Genomic DNA, 20,946 nt, shown 5'->3' with positions numbered 1-20,946 from the left:
CTCCAGAGGCAAATATTACACTAATCTAAACTCAAATGCCATGCTTTGTAACAATCATAATTTTTTTCTTCTCATGAGAAATAAAATGTAAAATGTGGATATTCCTATGCAACAAAATGGACACCTCAAGGATGTGTATTGTATTTATCAAAACTGAACTAATTCTTTCCATCACAATAAAGGGAATGACAAAGTTTCTCATTTTTTGGGGCACCATTCAATCTGTGAAGATGAAAATATAGCAAAAACCATATAATAAAGGACTGCAAGAATTAAATTTGCAAATGATTAATATCTGCATTCTGATAAATATCAAACCATGATCATTTAATCCTTATAATTCCATTTTATCTCCTTTCATCAGATCCATGGATTCCAACAACAAATTTTATTTGTAACAAAAATGCAGTTTTCTTTCATCACATGGTGCCTGAGTTCAGTACAGCTCATGTGACTGTTCAATACCCCTTGCTTCGTAATAGGGGTGGATAGAGAGTGGAGAGGATAAGGAAAAAAGAAACTCCACCAGCTCTTAACACATAATGATGGAGTTGGTGTGGCTTCTTGCAGATAACTCTATCCGCCATGAGTAGCATCTGATGACAACTACAGAGTAGAAACAGTCTCAATAAAATGGGCATGGTTTACTAAAGAAGTTCAGTAAGAGGAAAGTTTTAACTTTAATTGTAGTTGCTTCTAGGAGCAATTTTCTTAATTTATGATAGTGAAAAACATGAAGATTCACTTTATTACAAGTCTCAATTATATGTTGTTACAACTCTTTGGTCTTAAACTAAGTAAAACAAAAGAGCAAATATCAACAAATATAGTACAATTCAATAAATAATTTAATTCCTTAGAATACAAAATGAAACTTTAAAAACAGAACTGACAGTATTGTGAATTAAATTCTAAAAAGTTATGACAGTTCTATCACAAGTCCAAAAGTATAAAGTATTTGGAATGAATTCCAGTAGTGTTCCGAATTCCAATTTTGAATGTGCTGATGTACCAACACCCTGGAATAGTGTTGATGTGCTAATAATCTTGATGAATCACAATGACATAATCCAAAATGTCTCTAAATGAATTTACAATAATCCAAATATAGTGATTTAGTCTTAAAGTAACAATGTGCACTTTGTAATGCCAATGAATAATTGAAATAAAAGATGCTTCTTAAATTAACCAATGGGAACCAAATATATAGTAGTTTAAATAATTTATTCTTTAATCATGTTTCAAACATTAGGAACTGTACATGTGAGCATGTATTGAAACAGCTTAATAACAAAAATATATGGCTTATAGACATCATGTTCTTTACATTTTACCAATTTGACTTGCTGTTGTTGTTGTTGTAGAGTTTAATGCCATTTGTCAGCACAAGATAGCCTATACATGGTGGCCAGTATAAATGGTGGAGGAAGAACTTGGGAAAGCCTTGGAAAAAACCATTGACCCACGAGAAGCTACTGGCAAGTTTTATCACATATCCAATTGGCCAAACCCAAGATTCTAACACACGCAGACAGAGGTGAGTTGGCAATAATCCGTAATGGTGAGCACTTTAGACCACTCGGCCACTTGGGGCCCCCATTTTGACTTGCAGGTAAGATATTATTATTTGGCAATTCCATGTACCTTGATGTGCAAACCTTCCTAAAATCATGAAAACGTTTTTTCAAGTTCACAAACAGAGTACCAAGTAGGTTCTGAACATTACCATATTAGATATCCATCTTTCCATGGTTGTCTTCATTCAGTGGCTGTTCAAAATGTCAACCAGTAATTTTGGCCCACCCCTCAATGATGTGTGGGTAGTGATTTGTAGGTATCAATACTCCACCTGGTGTAAAACTGGAGGGGATTAAATCCCCCACCATGAAGTATAAGGAATCTAAAAATTGCTTGAGATGTACTGTAGCTGGCCCCATCTTCATCACCAATCTACACTGTTCATTATTATGTGGAACTAAGTGTACTGAAAAACTTTTCCAAGCTAATACAAACTACAGAATCCCAACACTACAGTTGATGACGGTAACACTCACTTTTATATTACAAATATATCTTTAGCATCCATGGTGCTCACTTTCTATATTCTTATCTCCTTCAACAAAAATTGATTTCAGTTTTGGCAAGATCCACTGTTATTATGTCATAGGGCCATGACAATGAAAAACAACTAATCAGAACACACTACAGAAGCAAAACAGCAATAATTTATTTATTAGCAATTAAGGTACAGTAGCTCATATTGTATGGTGTATGTTTTGTTAGGCTACAGAGGCAAATGATGGAATGCAATCATCTGACTGGGTGACTAGTCCTTTATCTTCTAAGCAGTGATTATATCTTGTATTGCAAATTGTGACCTGAAGTTACAAGGAAGTGAGGAAGGGGAAACAAACTGCATTATTATGTTTATTATTACTACTGAGTTGATACAGATAAAGCTCGACGTAGAATATAATTAAAGCAGAACGAGACCCAAAAGTAGTCCATTTCATTTAGCTATGGGTAAAGAATTCCAGAACAGTATTTCTTGCATTGAAAGCCAATGTACAGGATGTGTAGTCAATTCATAACAATTGGAATTATTTGTGGATGGAGTTTACTTAGTTATACTGAGAATTACTCAATCTAAACAAGTTTTGTAGCAAGTTCAATATCTAACAACAATAAGGGAAAAAAATATTACCTTCAACAAAATATTTTTAAAAATTGCACACAAGACTGCCATACCTTCTTTGACTACAATAAATCTGTGTCGACCTGGATGCACCTGTACAAGTGAGCCAGGCAGAATGTCTTTGGACAGCTCCTGGTCATTTGGAGTCACAAGGTCATACAATCGGATTGCAGGGGAGTTATCATCAGAGTTCTATGTAACATAAAAAGAAATACACAATGTTAACATAGCAACAATTAAATAACTGATGTAAGTAGTAAAAACTGTTTTAACTGGCAATCACTATATAAAGTACAGTGTTCATAGTAGACAAATAAATCCCAAAATAAAATTCCTGTTCATTTCCTAAAACAAGGTTTTAGACTTTACCTCAATAAATTTATTCAAATGTCTCTTTAACAACTATTTCTATATGCATACTCCATGTTATGATACACTTTATACACGTAACATTAGTATATACATGCACATACTCCATGCAATGTTACACTTTATACACATAACATTAGTATATACATGCACATACTCCATGCAATGTTACACTTTATACACGTAACATTAGTATATACATGCACATACTCCATGCAATATTACACTTTATACATGTAACATTAGTATATACATGTACATACTCCATGTTATGATACACTTTATACACACAACATTAGTATATACATGCACATACTCCATGCAATGATACACTTTATACATGCAACATTAGTATATACATGCACATACGCCATGCAATGATACACTTTATACACACAACATTAGTATATACATGCACATACTCCATGCAATGATACACTTTATACACATAACATTAGTATATACATGCACATACTCCATGCAATGATACACTTTATACACATAACATTAGTATATACATGCACATACTCCATGCAATGATACACTTTATACACACAACATTAGTATATACATGCACATACTCCATGCAATGATACACTTTATACATGCAACATTAGTATATACATGCACATACGCCATGCAATGATACACTTTATACACACAACATTAGTATATACATGCACATACTCCATGCAATGATACACTTTATACATGCAACATTAGTATATACATGCACATACGCCATGCAATGATACACTTTATACACACAACATTAGTATATACATGCACATACTCCATGCAATGATACACTTTATACACACAACATTAGTATATACATGCACATACTCCATGCAATGATACACTTTATACACACAACATTGGTATATACATGCACATACGCCATGCAATGATACACTTTATACACACAACATTAGTATATACATGCACATACTCCATGCAATGATACACTTCATACACACAACATTAGTATATACATGCACATACTCCATGCAATGATACACTTTATACACACAACATTAGTATATACATGCACATACTCCATGCAATGATACACTTTATACACACAACACTGGTATATACATGCACATACGCCATGCAATGATACACTTTATACACACAACACTAGTATATACATGCACATACTCCATGCAATGATACACTTTATACACACAACATTAGTATATACATGCACATACTCCATGCAATGATACACTTTATACACACAACATTAGTATATACATGCACATACTCCATGCAATGATACACTTTATACACACAACATTGGTATATACATGCACATACACCATGCAATGATACACTTTATACACACAACATTAGTATATACATGCACATACTCCATGCAATGATACACTTTATACATGCAACATTAGTATATACATGCACATACGCCATGCAATGATACACTTTATACACACAACATTAGTATATGCATGCACATACTCCATGCAATGATACACTTTATACACACAACATAGTATATACATGCACATACTCCATGCAATGATACACTTTATACATGCAACATTAGTATATACATGCACATACGCCATGCAATGATACACTTTATACACACAACATTAGTATATACATGCACATACTCCATGCAATGATACACTTTATACACACAACATTAGTATATACATGCACATACTCCATGCAATGATACACTTTATACACACAACATTAGTATATGCATGTACATACTCCATGCAATGATACACTTTATACACATGACAAGTAGCTGTAGGATTACTTACATTTCCATGCATAGAAACTTCACTGATTTTTTGCATTATCATGAAAGCTTAATTGTACTGGCCATGACAATAATTACTTTGAAATGACAATAAATTTCCATTAACTTTGCAGTTCTAAGTGAACATGAAAAATGGAAATACCTTTTTTTTGACTTGCAAGTGATATATGCCAGACCTTTGAGGACTTACTTAAACTATGCATATATAATGAAGTGAAATGTGAATCTGTATAAGCATACTTCATTTATAACTGAAATGCCTAATCTGAATATACAATCCTAAGGGCTGTTCCATTTAAACATATATAGTAGGCTGGTATAGTACTTAGAAAACATACCCAATAAGTTTCACTATACACTTAATTTTTCATTTCTGTCTTACTGCACCAGTAATCAATGCATGTTGTATTTGTCACTTGAATGATTTTAATTTCTGATCAATGGGACAGCCAAAGTGCTGGTTATTCCAAGGTGACATCTACTAGGAGAGATTCAAAGGAGAACATTCAATTAAAGTGATGACTTTGAAATACACTGGCTGTTGGAAGTATGGTACCAAAATAAATTTGTTTAAAATCAGCAATATATATAAAAACAACACATTTAATAACAAAATTTAATCAAGATTTTTCTATGTCCGAATTGAAGTAAGTCCAGTAAATAATTACGATTTATGATAGTCTTATGTTATATTACATGGCATATTTATAGTTAACCCAAGATTTCAAGTAATAAATGTTACTCAAGACATAGTCAATAAGGGTAGGAACTCAGATCACTGGTTCAGTTAACCCTTTACCTCATACAAGCGTCTTTGGACGCCTCTACTCCATTCGCATGGAAGCGCCTTTTGACGCCTCTGCAAGATTCGCATAGAAGCGCCTTTTGACGCCAGCTGTAAACATCAGCCATTTTGAGATAGTTTTCGTAGCGCCACCTTCGGGGAAAACCCCCCTGTTACATACTACATTCATTTCTGCGAATGACAATTACATCAGATCACGTGGTCACTATTCATGCACTGGTCGATATCTGCTATTTAAAGTAACTGGGTCGTAATCTCCACTCTCCAAAATGGCAGCCGCGGATTTCATTCAGTACGTACAAAGTTTTCACGATTAGAATAACAACCACGAAAGATTCAATAAATTAGGTAAAGGCTCTGATATTAATGTAGGCAGCAATTAGTTTTTATAAATTATTAAATTCAGATGACTTAGTGATAGACACACACACGAAAACCTTGTAAATTTCGAGTATCGGAAATGGCAGCTACGGTTGGTCACACAGCCTCACTGACAGGATGGTGAACGAGTTCTCTCAAGATTTCGAAGCACATAAAAAAATTCTTCTGTGGAAAATAATTACACAGCTATAACAATCGGACATTACTCTTAAATTTTTCCACATATAATATATGTGTACCAAAACTGTAAAATGGTTAAAATTGTTGTTAAACGTAATATACACTAAATTGCTTAACAGATCACAGGCAGGATTTCATTCAGTACTTACGAAGTTTTCACGAGTAGAATCTCAACCATGAAAGATTCAATAACTTTGGTAAAGGCTATGATATTTATGTAAGCAGCAATTAGTTTTTATTGATTATCAAATTCAGATGACTTAGTGATGTAGACGCAGATGAAAAACGTGTAAATTTCGAGTATGGGAAATGGCAGCTACGGTCGGTCACGCGGCCTCACTGACATGACGGTGAATGAGTTCTCTCTCGATTTTAAAGCACATTATATATTCTTCTGTGAAAAATAACAGCTATAACAATCGGACTTTACTCTTCAATTTTTCCATATATAATAGATGTCTACCTTAAACGTAAAATGGTTAAAACCGCTGTTAAACGTAACACCACTACATTGCTTAACAATTCACAGGCATGCCTATGCGGATGCGGTCTGCTAGGTAACAGGTGTTCTATTTATAGCGTGCTGCACTTTGTCACTATGCTCTATGAGGTAAAGGGTTAAATGGAGGGGTGATTTCAAAATCTAACTCAAAACAGACACTCTTGATTTATCAGAATATTGAGTAAGATTTTAAGTCAAGTACATTTGTCCCCCACCATAAAGTCCCTCAGTATAAAATGCCCCTTGTATATCCCTTTACCTCAGTTGGTTGTTATGTATGCAGTCGATATATGTATTCCAAAGCAACCCAGCGTGTTGCTATAAATAAAACACATCTTACCTATGTGACTCAATACACAGAGGCCTGCCTGTTAAATTTATAGCAGCACAGAACACATCAACACATCTTACCTATGTGACTCAATACACAGAGGCCTGCCTGTTAAATTTATAGCAGCATAGAACACATCAAGTTCAACATCAATTTTAGCCATTTTACCTTTTTGGTACACATCTATTATAAAAGGTTTACGAGTAAATCTGATCTAATAGTAATATAATTATTTTTCTGGAATTTTTTATAATCATTTTAAATTCTTGAGAGAACTCATTCCCCATCAATTCTTTCTATACATTGCCAAATCATCTGAATTTGATAAATTATCAAATATCAGTGTTGACTATATCGACATCATAACATACTGTATATCTGACATAATTCTAATAATCCAAACTCAAGAGCTCAACAAAATCCGCAGCCTCAATTTTGAAAAGTGAAGAATCTGACCCAGTTATTTTACATAATAGGTTACAACTACATTACAAACATCAACCACATAATGTTGCATAATAGTCATTGACCTCATTGTAAGTAGCGAACTGGGAGTTTTCCATTAACTTTAAGCTGGCACAACAAAAACCAGCTCTAAGTGGCAGATGTTTACCATAGGTGTATAAACATGCTTCGATTCAGATGGTGAAGAGGCATCCAAACATGCATGTAAGCAAATCCTCCAGCACTTGCACAAGAATGGGACAGAGACATCCAAGACATGTACAAGAATGGGACAGAGACATCCAAGACATGTACAAGAATGGGACAGAGATATCCAAGACATGTACAAGAATGGGACAGAGATATCCAAGACATGTACAAGAATGGGACAGAGACATCCAAGACATGTACAAGAATGGGACAGAGACATCCAAGAAATGTACAAGAATGGGACAGAGACATCCAAGAAATGTACAAGAATGGGAGAGAGACATCCAAGACACGAAGGTAAATGAATAATACAGGGTATGGTCATGGATCCCATTTTTAATACATCATTGTCACTTCATTTATTTTAGATCTCAGCAAGTGTTTGAACATCACTATATCTTTGTGTTCAATTCACTATAAGGACAAAGCCTTACTTTAACATCCCTCAATTTATGGTTCCCTCAGTTATAAAACTTGTATGGCCCCCATGATCAGTGCTATAAAGAGGGAACAAATAAAATAATGAGTGTTATAGTGGAGAAGAAACACCTTTCTTACCTTTTGTGTTCTTTGAGCAATGGCCTGCCAGGCATGAAACAACAGCATAGCTACTGGGGCATGGATTCCCTCTAACTCGTAGTCATATAGAGTGTATTGGTACGTGGGTTCATCCTTCACTTAACACAAAAATCAGAACAAGATATTTAGAGAAGATGAACATTATGAATTCATTCATTTCCATGGACATAATATTTGTCATTTCTTTCCTTTAACAAAAAAAATATTTTCCTATAGAGAAAATCGATGGAGAAAAAGCCATTTTATTTTCACAAAGGGGTCATTATTTGTCAAGTCTTCAAATGTGTGGTTTGTAGAAAGCAAGAAATTTGAAAACTGGTATGTAAAAAAAACAAAGTGAGTTAAAAGTATTTAAGGAAATGATGACCGCTCCGGTGGCCTAGTGGTTAGAGCATCTGCCTCGAATGCAGAAGGTCATGGGTTCGATCCCTGGCCGAGTCATATCAAAGACTTAGAAAAATGGCACTAACAGCTGCCTTGCCAGGTGCTCAACAGTAAGAGGTTAATGTCAGGACTGGTGTCAGGATAATGTGACTGGATGGGACACGATGCCATGTCTGCACATGCTACCCCAGTGCTAGACATCAATATAAACTGACATCATAATATGACTGAATTTTTTTTAAAACTACGTGAAAGATCCAAATCACACACACACAGAGGAAATGATCAAATATTATAAATGTAATTTCCTTTGCCCTTTCCATCAGTGGAATTGCCAAAATCCTTTCAGAAGGTCATTTTTTTGGTGACATACTGTGCATTTCCAATTTTATCAATGCAGTCATCGAATCTTTGTAATGGAAATGAATCTGTTTTAGTCACACTGTTCACCTTTTTATAATCAGTGCACAGGCAGAAAGTATTATCTGGTTTTGGAACAAGAATAAAGGGTGAACTCCAGTCACATTTACTCTGCTCTATGAAATCATTCTCATCAAATAATGAATTTCTTTTTTTCAAGCATTCCTGTTTGAGAGGGTTCATCCTGTACGAGTGTTGCTTCCCCAGGTGTGGAATTTACAATTTCAACATCATGGTAGATTTTATTTGTTCTTGCAGGAACATCTGGAAATAGGTGCTCATATTCAAGTAAGAACTGTTAATTCATTCTTTTCTTGTTGCTGCAGATGTGAAAGTTTCTGATCAAGATTATTCATAATTTCTGAATTTTGAAGATGTGTTACTCCACAGTCGAATTGCATTCCATAAATTAATTACATGATTAACCTGGCTATCGCTCTCAACACACCTGTACTCCTTTAATTTATTTACATTCCAGGAGTACTATTACTGTAATTTAACTCACTCATTTACTTCTTAACTTTGTAAGGGCCATAATACCCAATCTGAAGAAAATTTTAAGAATGAGCAAGAGAGAACTCTATCACCAGACTCAAAAGTTCCCTCCACTGTAGTTGTGTTAAACCATAATTTCACTTTTTGACTTGAACTGCTGGATGCCAAATCAAAGCACAATTGGCTGGAATATTCCAAACATAAAATTTGACCCTTGATCAGACTGAACAGATCTGGCAAGGCCAAACTGAGTAAAATAAACTTTATCAAAGCTTTTACTATTGTTTTGTCAAAGGCTCGGCTAGTGTGGGTACATGGGAAAGCCTGCCAGTAGCTTCTCATGGGTGGGTGGATCTTCCTTGGGTTTTCCAGGGTTCTTCATCCACCAGTTATACTGGCCACCATGTATAGCATATCTTGTGCTGAAAAATGGCGTCAAACCCTTGAACAACAACAACTATTGTTTTAGTTTTAATATTACTCAAAGGAAGTGCCTCTGGGAATCTTGTTGATGCACGCATTATGGTCAACAAGTATTGGTTACCTGACATGGTCTTAGATAAGTGACCAACACAATCTACCATTATTCTGCTAAATGATTCATCAAATGCAGGAATAGGTTGCAGATGAACCTTGGGTATCCTCTGATTGGGTTTTCATACCATTTGACAAGTGTGACAAGATCTGCAATATTTACAAACATCACTTTTAATTTTTGGCAAATAGAAGTGATTCAAGATCTTGTGATAAGTCTTATAAATCCCTAAATGAGCAGCCAAAGGAGTATCATGGGCCAGACTAAGTATTTCCTGTCTGTACGATTTTGGAATTAAAGTTTTATAGTTCACTGACCACTCATCACCAGCAGGTACCTCCATTTTCTCATAAAAATCCCATTTTTAATGAAATAAACAGGTACTTAAGTGGCTTCAGTTTCAATAATGGCCCTTTGAAACAAACAGGAGATCTAAAGATCTTTTCCTGTTTGACAAAATGTTATTGTCATTTGTCAAACTAATTAGAATAAAGAGAATGAGTAGTTAAAAGAGGATCACTGATCATAACCTCTGATTGATCAAAACGAAGAGCGAAAGTGACCTCATGTGTCAGCTAAAAGAATATTTCTTGATCAACATCATTCTCAAGAGATTTTTCTGCCATAGCTTTAGAAACTGCATAAGCTGGGAATAAATCAGGGAATTCTTTTGCAATAGGATTGACTTTCTGATCCAAACAAGTTGTGTCAGTTACAAATGGATTAACTACAACCTTGTCTCCAGCTAGGTTGTTGCCTAGTAATAAATGGATGCCCTCAATGGGTAAAGCATACACTGTTCTGACTGTCACTGGTCCTGAGACTAAGTCTGATGACAAATTTACACAATGGAGAGGAACATTAACAAAGCCACACTATACTCCCTGAATAAGAACACATTAGAAGAATTCTCAGAAAAGGGCAAAGTACCTAATAATAAAAGACTCAGAGAAGCTCATGTGTCCCTTAAAACTTTAATAGGGATAGGACTGGCTGAATCATTCATGAGTGATATAGGACCCTTTGACATGAATGGTTCATAATTCTCCAGAATAAAATCAGACTGGGGATTATTAGACCCAACAAATGTATTGCTTTCAATACATGACTCACCTTGACCTCTTAGAAATAAGAGCATTTGGAATAGATCTGTCTTGTTTCTGTTGCTTACTTTTCAATTTGTAGCAATCAGAAATAATGGGTCCCTTCTTGCAATAGGCATATATAGGAAAAGAACTTAATCAATCTTATAAGAAACCCAATTTCTAAAAGTTGTGCCAGAATGAGATTTGGAAGGGCTCATATTAGGCTGAAATATTTGTTTAACAGAGGATTGCTGAGTGGAAGACTTACTTACAATAGAAACTTTATGAGCTAAGAAATACTCATCAGCAGTATGAATAGCATTTTCCATGGTTTCGACCTGATGCTCATCAAGATAAGTCTTAACATCACAATGAATGCAATTCTTGAACTATTGAAGTAATACAAGTTGTCATATATGTTCATAATCTTGATCAACTTTTTTGGCTAAGCACCATCTATCAAATAGCTGCTCTTTTTCTCTTGCAGATTCGACATGAGTTTGTCCAGCTTCTTTTTTATAGTTCCTGATCATTTTCAATAAGCCTCAGAGACCAACTCATAACCGTTTAACATGCATCCCTTAACCAGATCATAGTCAGCACTTTGCTGTACTGGCACAGATGCATATATGCCTTGGGCTTTGCCAAAAGTGCACTATGTAATAAAAGAGTCCAATGCTCTCTTGGCCATTTCAAATATTCAGCAATTTTTTCAAAATGAGTAAAATATTTATCTACTTTTTTTTCTCTAAAAGGGGGCACTCACCTAATATTCTAAGCAACATCAAAACTTGAATTTGTATGTAAAGTGGGTATGTGCTTTTCACTTGCCAACTCTAAATTTTTAAATCTAAATTGATATTCCCTTTCTTCCTTTTCTCACTGCATTTGGATTTGTTTCTCTCTTTCCTCTTTCTCCAACTGCATTTGCATTTGTTTTTCTTCTTTTTGTAACTGCATTTTTCTCACATCCCTCTCTCTTTCCATCTGTATAATTTCTTTCTGAAATTGAACCTGTCTTATCTCTAATTCAACATTTTTAGCTGTATTTCCATTTTCATAATTTCCAACCCTTCCTGGGTAGGATTCAAAATAAACTTCTCTGCTTTAATGATATTGTAAAAAGCTTGCTGATTTCACTAAAGATTTCTAAAATGTGAAATAATACTTGGGTTTTTGAAAACTCCAAAACTAGGGGAATTTAAATTTCAAAAACAAAGTTTTCTGAAATATTGTAGCAAAATTTGTATCCCGGACAAGTCCCCCAATTTTCTGTTATAAGTCTATGCTCTTAAATAACTAACAGAAAAGAGTGAAAAACAACAAGCTTAGTAAAATTACAAAGTGAAAATGTGATGTGATTTTTTATTTTTAACGTAGCTTTAACAATTTTTCAGTTATATGCCTGCAATGTGGCAGTTTATAGTGATGTCTAGCTCTGAGGCATCATGCCGCAGACATGTAGCATGATGACCTACCCAGTCACATTATCCTGACACCAGGCCGACCAGTCCTAACAATAACATTCTTAATGCGGAATGCCAGTACCATTTTTGTATGTCTCTGGTATGACTTGGCCGGGGATCGAACCCACGACCTCCCGCATCTGGGGCGGACACTCTAACCACTAGGCCACCAGAGCGGTCAAAGTGAAAATGAGAAAAAAGAACTTACGATATTGCGAATTAAATCCCAAACTAATCAAAGAATTACAGACTTAAGTTCTAGTAATTTACAGTCCTGAATAAAACTCAGTTCAAGTCCCAAAGAGATCCAAAACTGAAGGCAATGACGTGTCTGTTATAGCCTACAGATTGCTGATTTGTCAACAGTCTCTTGTTGAAAAACAGAAATATTATTCCAGGTTTGAATTCAGTATAAATTGCAGTGAATGTCTTATCTAAGAATTTTATCTGAGCACTATTGTATTTCCAGAGAAAATAATCACTTGAATTCAATAATTTAAAGAAAGAAAAATTCACCCCATACTGGTCACAACATAATACAACTTGAAGGTGCTAGATGTTAAAGCACAAATGGTAAAATCCTCACAGTTACAAAATTATATAGTTCTCTACTAGATCTCAGGCAACGATTAGTATTTTCTATAAAAATAAATGTTACCTAATGGAAAATAACCTTCTAGAATGATCTAAAGAGCCTTGTTTATTTACAACATAAAAACCTGTAAAATTCAATTAGGAAACTACAAAACCCGACACAAAGCAACATATTTACTCCTCTTTGTTTACATGGAAAAAAAATTCTGATATACATATAGAGAATAATGAAGCTATTATTAGTTGTTTAAACTGTACATTACAATTATAGGTCTAAAATCAACTTGTGGCTTCTGTCAACAATAAAAATGTGAACTATACCAGGGTCAAGTACCCAGGAGATAGTTCCCACACTCAACAATGTTTGGGAGTAGACCATTTGGTGTTATTGGTAAAGAGTATGGTTTAACTTTTCCGCTCTCTCTGAAACTAAGAAAATTCAGGAATAAAATCCTGGACCTCTTGTGTTTTTTTAATATTGAATTTATGAAACTCATTGAATAATTGCAAGCCTTGGTAAGCAAATACTGGAAATTATTTAACAAGCTTCATAAATTTGAGGGGCTCCGAGTGGCGGAGTGGTCTAAAGCGCTCACCATTACAGATCACTGCCATCTCACCTCTGTCTGTGTGTGTTCGAGTCTCCGATTCGGCCAATGTGGGTATGTGAGAAAGCTTGCCAGTAGCTTCTCGTGGGTCAGTGGTTCTTTCCTGGATTTTCTCGGGTTCTTCCTCCACCATTAATACTGGCCGCCATGTATAGCCTATCGTGTGCTGAAAAATGGCGTTAAACCCTACAACAACAACATCATAAATTTGATATTTAGTCACCACCCATTTCAGATTCTGTGTATCACAGTTTTATTTTAATAGAAGAAAGAAATAATCAAGTTTATTCAGGCTCAGATGTTGCACAATTCAGTTCTTGCATGTAAATATAAAGATGCAAGTTGAATTTATAATGCACAATTCAGTTCTTGCATGTAAACATAAAGATGCAAGTTGAATTTATAATGCGCAATTTTAAAACAAGTAACACTGAATGAAAGCTTAACTGTGTAGTAATCATGTTTGACAATGTATTTAACTTTTCAGTTACCAACTGACGCTGAACAAGGACGGAGGCTGTTATAACCTGCCACATATCTGGGACAATCTGTTAACACTGCTCACCATTCCACCAAGTGATGTTGACAGTCAGTAGAGATCATATCTGTCTGCTGATGAAGTCCTTAGCATAAGGACAAAAGCTAAGGGTTAGCTTTCTCTGTTCTTTTGTGTGTATGTAATTGAAAAGTTAAATACATTGTCAAACACAGTAACATTTAAATGTAGATTGTTTTCTTTTACAAATTATAATTCCTGAGCAGTCTTTCCAAATGAACATAACATTTTACACAAAACAACATTTTCAATACTGGATTGCTGATGGAAATTCCTGCATAGTGCCACATAGTTGATTCCCATCAAGTCGGAGTATTTGACATGCATATACATGGTTTTGATAAGACTGTTTACAATGTTTGCACCTAATGTGTGATGATTCCAATAATATGGACATTCACAAAAAAATACAGTAGTGGATATAATATAAAAATGTATCATTCCAGTTACTGGATATTCATGAGAAAGGATGATTACTGGATCCAAATATTATACGAAATCTAAATATTATGGTAGCTCCAGATTGAATGTATTGTGTCAAGACATAGGCATTACATGATTTAGCATTTTTCATTATTGTTTTAAAAAAAGGAGGCTCCTTTAGATTGACAATTAAACCACGATTGTCCTAGTTGTGTGTTCAGGTCCATCAGACCTCTGTCCATTGACCGATTACTCTTAATTTAATTTGTAACAAGCCCTGTGGGTTAAATTGGCCATATTCTGACAGATTAACTTTTTTTATCCTAATGCCCCTCAAGCAATCAATTGGAAAGTTGGAGACTGTTGATAGTAATACTTTATTGGAAAAAATTCAAGAAGACAGGACCAGGAAAAGTCCCATTGTTGCAAGCAATTGCTAAGGAGAATACTTTGCAAAAATTTCATGGGCTTATTTGGACCAATTAGATTCACATAAAGTGATATGTTAACATGTCAACATAAAGCACTATTAAACTGTACTTGTACTGATACTGAGTTGAGGATTGGAGTTTTGGCTTACCTAGCTAATATTATCTTTTTATAACCCTTTACCACAGAGCATATGGCTTTTTAGCCCTTCAATTTATATGTAGCAAAGTTACCCAGTACAGTACACTATAAATAGAGCACCTGTTACCTATTCGACACCATACACATTGGCCTGCCTGTTTACTGTTAAGTAGTGTAGTATATGTTACCTTTAACATCCAATTTAACCAGTTTACATTTTTGGTAGACATATTATGTATAGAAAGATTTAAGAGTAAAATCCAATTATTATAGCTGTATAGTTATTTTTCACGGAAGAATATTGTATGTGCTTTAAAATCTTGAGAGAGCTCATTCACTGTCAAGTCATTGAAGCCACGTGACCAACTAAAGCTGCCATTTCTCATACTCGAAATTTGCAAGTTCTTTGTCTGAATAACATCACTAAATCATCTGAATTTGATCATATATAAAAACTAATTGCTGCCAACATCAACACCAGAGCCTTTACTTAAGTTAATGAAGCTTTCAAAACTGTGATTCTAAGCCTGAAAACTCAAGTACTGAACGAAATCTGCAGCCTCCAGTTTGGAGAGTGGAGAATACGACCCAGTTACTTTTAATAGCAGATATCGACCAGTGCATAAACAGTGACCACGTGATCTGACATAATTGTCATTCGCAGAAACAAATGTAGTATCTAATGGGGTTTTTCCCCCGAAGGTGGCACTATGAAAACACGCTCAAAATGGCTGATATTTTTACAACAGGTGTCAAAAGGTGCTTTCATGAGAATGGAATAGATGCGTCCAAAGGAACTTGCATGAGGTAAAGGGTTAAACACATTTACTTGGATCTGAACTCAGGGCAATGGTTTTCTCAATGGAAATTCCTGGTCAACCTGATGCCTGTCTTGTTTAGTAAAAGACCTTGTTTACAACTTAGAATGTTCTGAAAATGAAATTTTAACAATCATCCTGGTCCTCTTACTGTGTCATAGGGTTTTATATTGAGGTTGTTTACATCACAATTATTAATTTTCCTAACTTAACATCTGTAGTGGAATCAGTCTTTTAGTTGTGTTCAGTTATAATTTGAGAGGATTTATTTATTTAAAATTATTTATTGGAATTACAAAGACTCAGTGATACTCTTGGGCAAAATCACTACTTTCGGATTATTATAAATTCATTTAAGGACATTATGGATTATATTATGATGATAAACCAAAATTGTTAGCACATCAAAACTATTACAGGCTATTGGTATACCAGAACATACAGGATTGGAATTATTCGGAACACCATTGGAATTCATTCTGGACTTGTGATAGAACTTTTAGGAGTATTTGTGATTTAATTCACAATATTGTTAAGTTCCTGTTTTAAATTTTTACTACGGAAATACATTATTTGCTGGATTTTACTAAAGTTGCTGGTTTTGACATTTTTTCTTTTAAGATTTTAGAGTCTCAGTCAGTCTCTCTCTCTCTCTCTCTCTCTCTCTCACACATACACAGAGGCTATTATGAGTAGACAAATTAAGATCTGGAAATAATATCAGCCTCTGATGCTCCAGATGCACAGAGTGAGAGTCTGAATTAGGTAAGGGAAAGACATGGATATGTGTTTCACAACCACTCTAATTTGTATTTAATTAATTCACTTTTTACTCCAATCATAGAACACTTCCTATTTCAAAACTTTCAGAATTCTCAATTGTTAAAAGCATGCACAATTAACCATCTCCTAATTATAAAATATCTTGGCAATATGTTATATTCCATTTCATTCATGCACTTAATAAAAGCAATACAATGACTTAAGTTTTAAGCAAAGGTGCTTATTTTATATCCTTTAGGGTAGATGTTCCCTGTAAAGTTATTGATTTTACGTTAATCTTGGTGTGTCTTCCTTGTGAAGATTTTACATCATTTTGAGTACTGCTCATTTAAGGTTCCAGAGTTAATATCATTTAGGATAAATGTTCCCACAATGTCTGTCCTTCTACAAATGTTCCATTACCAAGAAAATTTCAAAATTCTATTAATTACGAAATCTTACCACTGCAAGCAAATTCTGTCCACTCGGGGATATTCCATGAAACCGAGTGGTCCCAGGTGACAAGAGGACTGATACAGGGTGTTTCAATCCCAAGTGGGTAGGCCACATTGTAGAGAAATCCAACATTAAGGTCAAGACCTGGAACAGATAGGTAGGTACCATCAATAAATATATTTGACTAGGTACCATCAATAAATATATTTGATTAGGTACCATCAATAAATATACTTGACTAGGTACCATCAATAAATGTATTTGACTAGGTACCATCAATAAATATATTTGACTATCATTCCTACTCACTTTTAGATCTGCAAATGGTAAAAATTGAAGGTACATGGATATATTATTGGATACAGTGATTTGGAAATTAATTAAGTGGCATACAATGATAGTACAAGTCAAGCATCATGTACTATATATATAGAGGATCTCAAATGAGTCACGATTTCATACTGAATTTATGAAACTCATTGAATAATGTTCAGCTTTTGCAAGCCTTGGCTGGTCATTATTCATTTCATAATTTCAATATCAAATCATTACCCATTTGAGATTATTTTTATTTCTTTGGAAATTATTTAGATAGAATGAAGAACAAATAATTTCCTTTATTTTGCACCTTTCATTTGTTGTGCATAAAAAATAATCCCAAATGAAGTGAAACAAATATTAACATATAAAAGTAGATAATACTTTTTACAAATAATAATTCAAAGAACAAGCGTCCTTCTGTATAAACTGAACATTTTCCACAGGCAATTTTTTTTCCAACATGGAATGTCCAATCTATGTCATGTCACATTGTTTGATCCAGTATCAGAGTGCAGTAGATGATCCATGTATGTGGTGAAGTGTCACATTCACAACTAAATATTACATTGCTGTAATATTCATATGAAAGGATGCAGAAATTCCCATAATTACTGTAACGTAATTGTGACTGGATATTTGCATTATTTAACCCTTTACCTCATGCAACCGTCTTTGGATGCCTCTACAAAAGTCGCATCGAAGTGCCTTTTGATGCCTCTGCAAAAGTCGCATGGAAGTGCCTTTTGATATCGGCTGTAAACATCAGCCATTTTAAGCCGGTTTTCGTACCGCCACCTTTGGAGAAAACCCCTTATTCGATACTATATTCATTTCTGCAAATGACAATTACATCAGATCATGTGGTCACTGTTTATGTACTGGTAGATATCTGCTATTTAAAGTAGCTGGGTCGTAATCTCCACTCTCCAAAATGGCGGTCGTGGATTTCATTCAGTACTTACGAAGTTTTCACGATTAGAATCACAACTATGAAAGATTCAATAACCTAGGTAAAGTCTCTGATATTGATGTAGACAGCAATTAGTTTTTATAAATTATCAAATTCAGATGACTTAGTGATGCAGACACAGACGAAAAACTTGTAAATTTCGAGTATGAGAAATGGCTGCTACAGTTGGTCACACGGCCTCACTGACATGACGGTGAACAAATTCTCTCCATATTTTAAAGCACATAACAAATTCTTCCGTGATAAATAATTACACAGTTATAACAATCGGACTTTACTCTTAAATTGTTCCACATATAATAGATGTGTACCAAAAATGTAAAATGGTTAAAACTGCTGTTAAACGTAACATACACTACATTGCTTAACAGTTCACAGGCAGGCTATGCGTATGTGGTCAACTAGGTAACAGGTGTTCTATTTATAGTGCGCTGCACTTTGTCGCTATGCTCTATGAGGTAAAGGGTTAACTTGGAACAGGAGACTACAGAAGACATCAACAAATTTTGAGTCAGAATTGCATCACATATTTACCATGTAAATATGTTGTAGGTGGATGAAGTTCCATGAACAGGGAGACTGGTTTATGTCCACATTCTTCTGTGAACAGAAGTGAGTTTATTACTGCATCTTACAGTTATACAACTCACTCATACTTCCACACCATCTATCAACTGAACAATACCATTAGTTTTACTTTTTGTTCTCATCGTACGGGTTATGCCATTGTTCCTAGCATTATATACTATACATGGTGTAATGAGTCCCAGTTGGAGTAAATTCTTCATATTCAAAAAGATGTGACCTTTATTCCCCAAATTCCCTTTGCGCAGTCAGTTTTTAAAAAGTGGCTGCCAAAATATTGATAGTATTAATAAAAATGAATGGTTCCATGAGGCAGGTAAAGAAACTTTTCCCACAATCACAGCCAATCAGAAAAGAGATTACTGTGCAAGAATTTCATTGGCTTATTAAGGACCAATCAAAATCACAAAGTGATATGTTAACATGTTTAATATAAAAAACATTAAACTGCACATGCTATATGCAAAGTGTATGTGAGAAGTACAATTATGACATTGGCTCTATTCACTGACAGCACATTAAGGTGAGATTTTAGATTCTGTTAATAATCAGTAACATTATGGAGTTCATGGATACATTTTATATGCATTCACATGCATGTACCTAGCATAGGATATACAAAATGAGTAATGAGGGACATGAAGACTTTTTAAAAGAGGATGTTTACTCAAGGATAAGAAAAACTTTTGACCAGTGGTGAGGTGCAACTGAACTGTTCATTTTTAATTTGATTTGAAAGAAATGGACCAGCCATGGTAGACCATCTTGCCAAATTTTGAGGATCCACAACTACAAATACAATATGTATTTACATTTTAAATTACAACAGACAGGTATATAACATTACAAATCCAGGAAATGAACATGGGCAAAGATGCAAAAGAAAGACTCCAAATGAGCTAGATCATGACAAATATAAGCAACCAGTTGAAATTGCTGTATTTAAAAACAAATTGTTTTCAGTTTTATTTTTAGGCTAATTCAAATCTTAGATTGATGAGGAAAGAAAGAATGACAGAAATAAGGAAATCACTGACGGAAAATAACAAATTTATTTGTATATACGTATATATGTAAATATAAAAGAAAAAACTTTACCCACCATTAGAGGCTTAAAATGCATATTTATGATTTAATGGTAGTTGGAAGCAGTCATACACTTGACCTATACACCATGTGGAGTCTTTAAAATTAGCAAATTGACAGCTTACTACTGCATTCAGTATGTGGAGTCTTTAAAATTAGCAAATTGACAGCTTACTACTGCATTCAGTATGTGGAGTCTTTAAAATTAGCAAATTGACAGCTTACTACTGCATTCAGTATGTGGAGTCTTTAAAATTAGCAAACTGACAGCTTACTACTGCATTCAGTATGTGGAGTCTTTAAAATTAGCAAACTGACAGCTTACTACTGCATTCAGTATGTGGAGTCTTTAAAATTAGCAAATAGACAGCTTACTACTGCATTCAGTATGTGGAGTCTTTAAAATTAGCAAATTGACAGCTTACTACTGCATTCAGTTAGTTTTTCTGTTTTATTGTCAGCTGGAGACTGAAATCTCATCTTCAGCAAAGAAAACTAAAGTTGTGAAGTGAATTAAT

General features: G+C 34.5%; 1 protein-coding gene across 2 annotated transcripts in view; it reads right to left on the bottom strand.

The window, feature by feature from the left end:
* Window positions 1-20,946, bottom strand: part of LOC149782530 (fatty acid synthase-like) — a 207,642-nt gene that overhangs the window by 103,312 nt on the left and 83,384 nt on the right. For both annotated transcript variants that reach the window (XM_089933967.1, XM_089933968.1), the window contains exons 18-20: window positions 17,473-17,610; window positions 8,274-8,392; window positions 2,749-2,887 (exon numbers count right to left, since the gene is read on the bottom strand). In XM_089933967.1, coding sequence (XP_089790093.1) covers window positions 2,749-2,887; window positions 8,274-8,392; window positions 17,473-17,610 — 396 coding nt within the window. The remainder of the gene's footprint in view (window positions 1-2,748; window positions 2,888-8,273; window positions 8,393-17,472; window positions 17,611-20,946) is intronic.

The sequence above is a fragment of the Sinohyriopsis cumingii genome, chromosome 15, assembly GCF_028554795.1.
Source record: "Sinohyriopsis cumingii isolate HCF-2022 chromosome 15, ASM2855479v2, whole genome shotgun sequence".
NCBI lineage: Eukaryota > Metazoa > Mollusca > Bivalvia > Unionida > Unionidae > Sinohyriopsis > Sinohyriopsis cumingii.
Note: the sequence above shows the minus strand (reverse complement) of the source record. Positions and strands in the feature narration are given on the sequence as shown.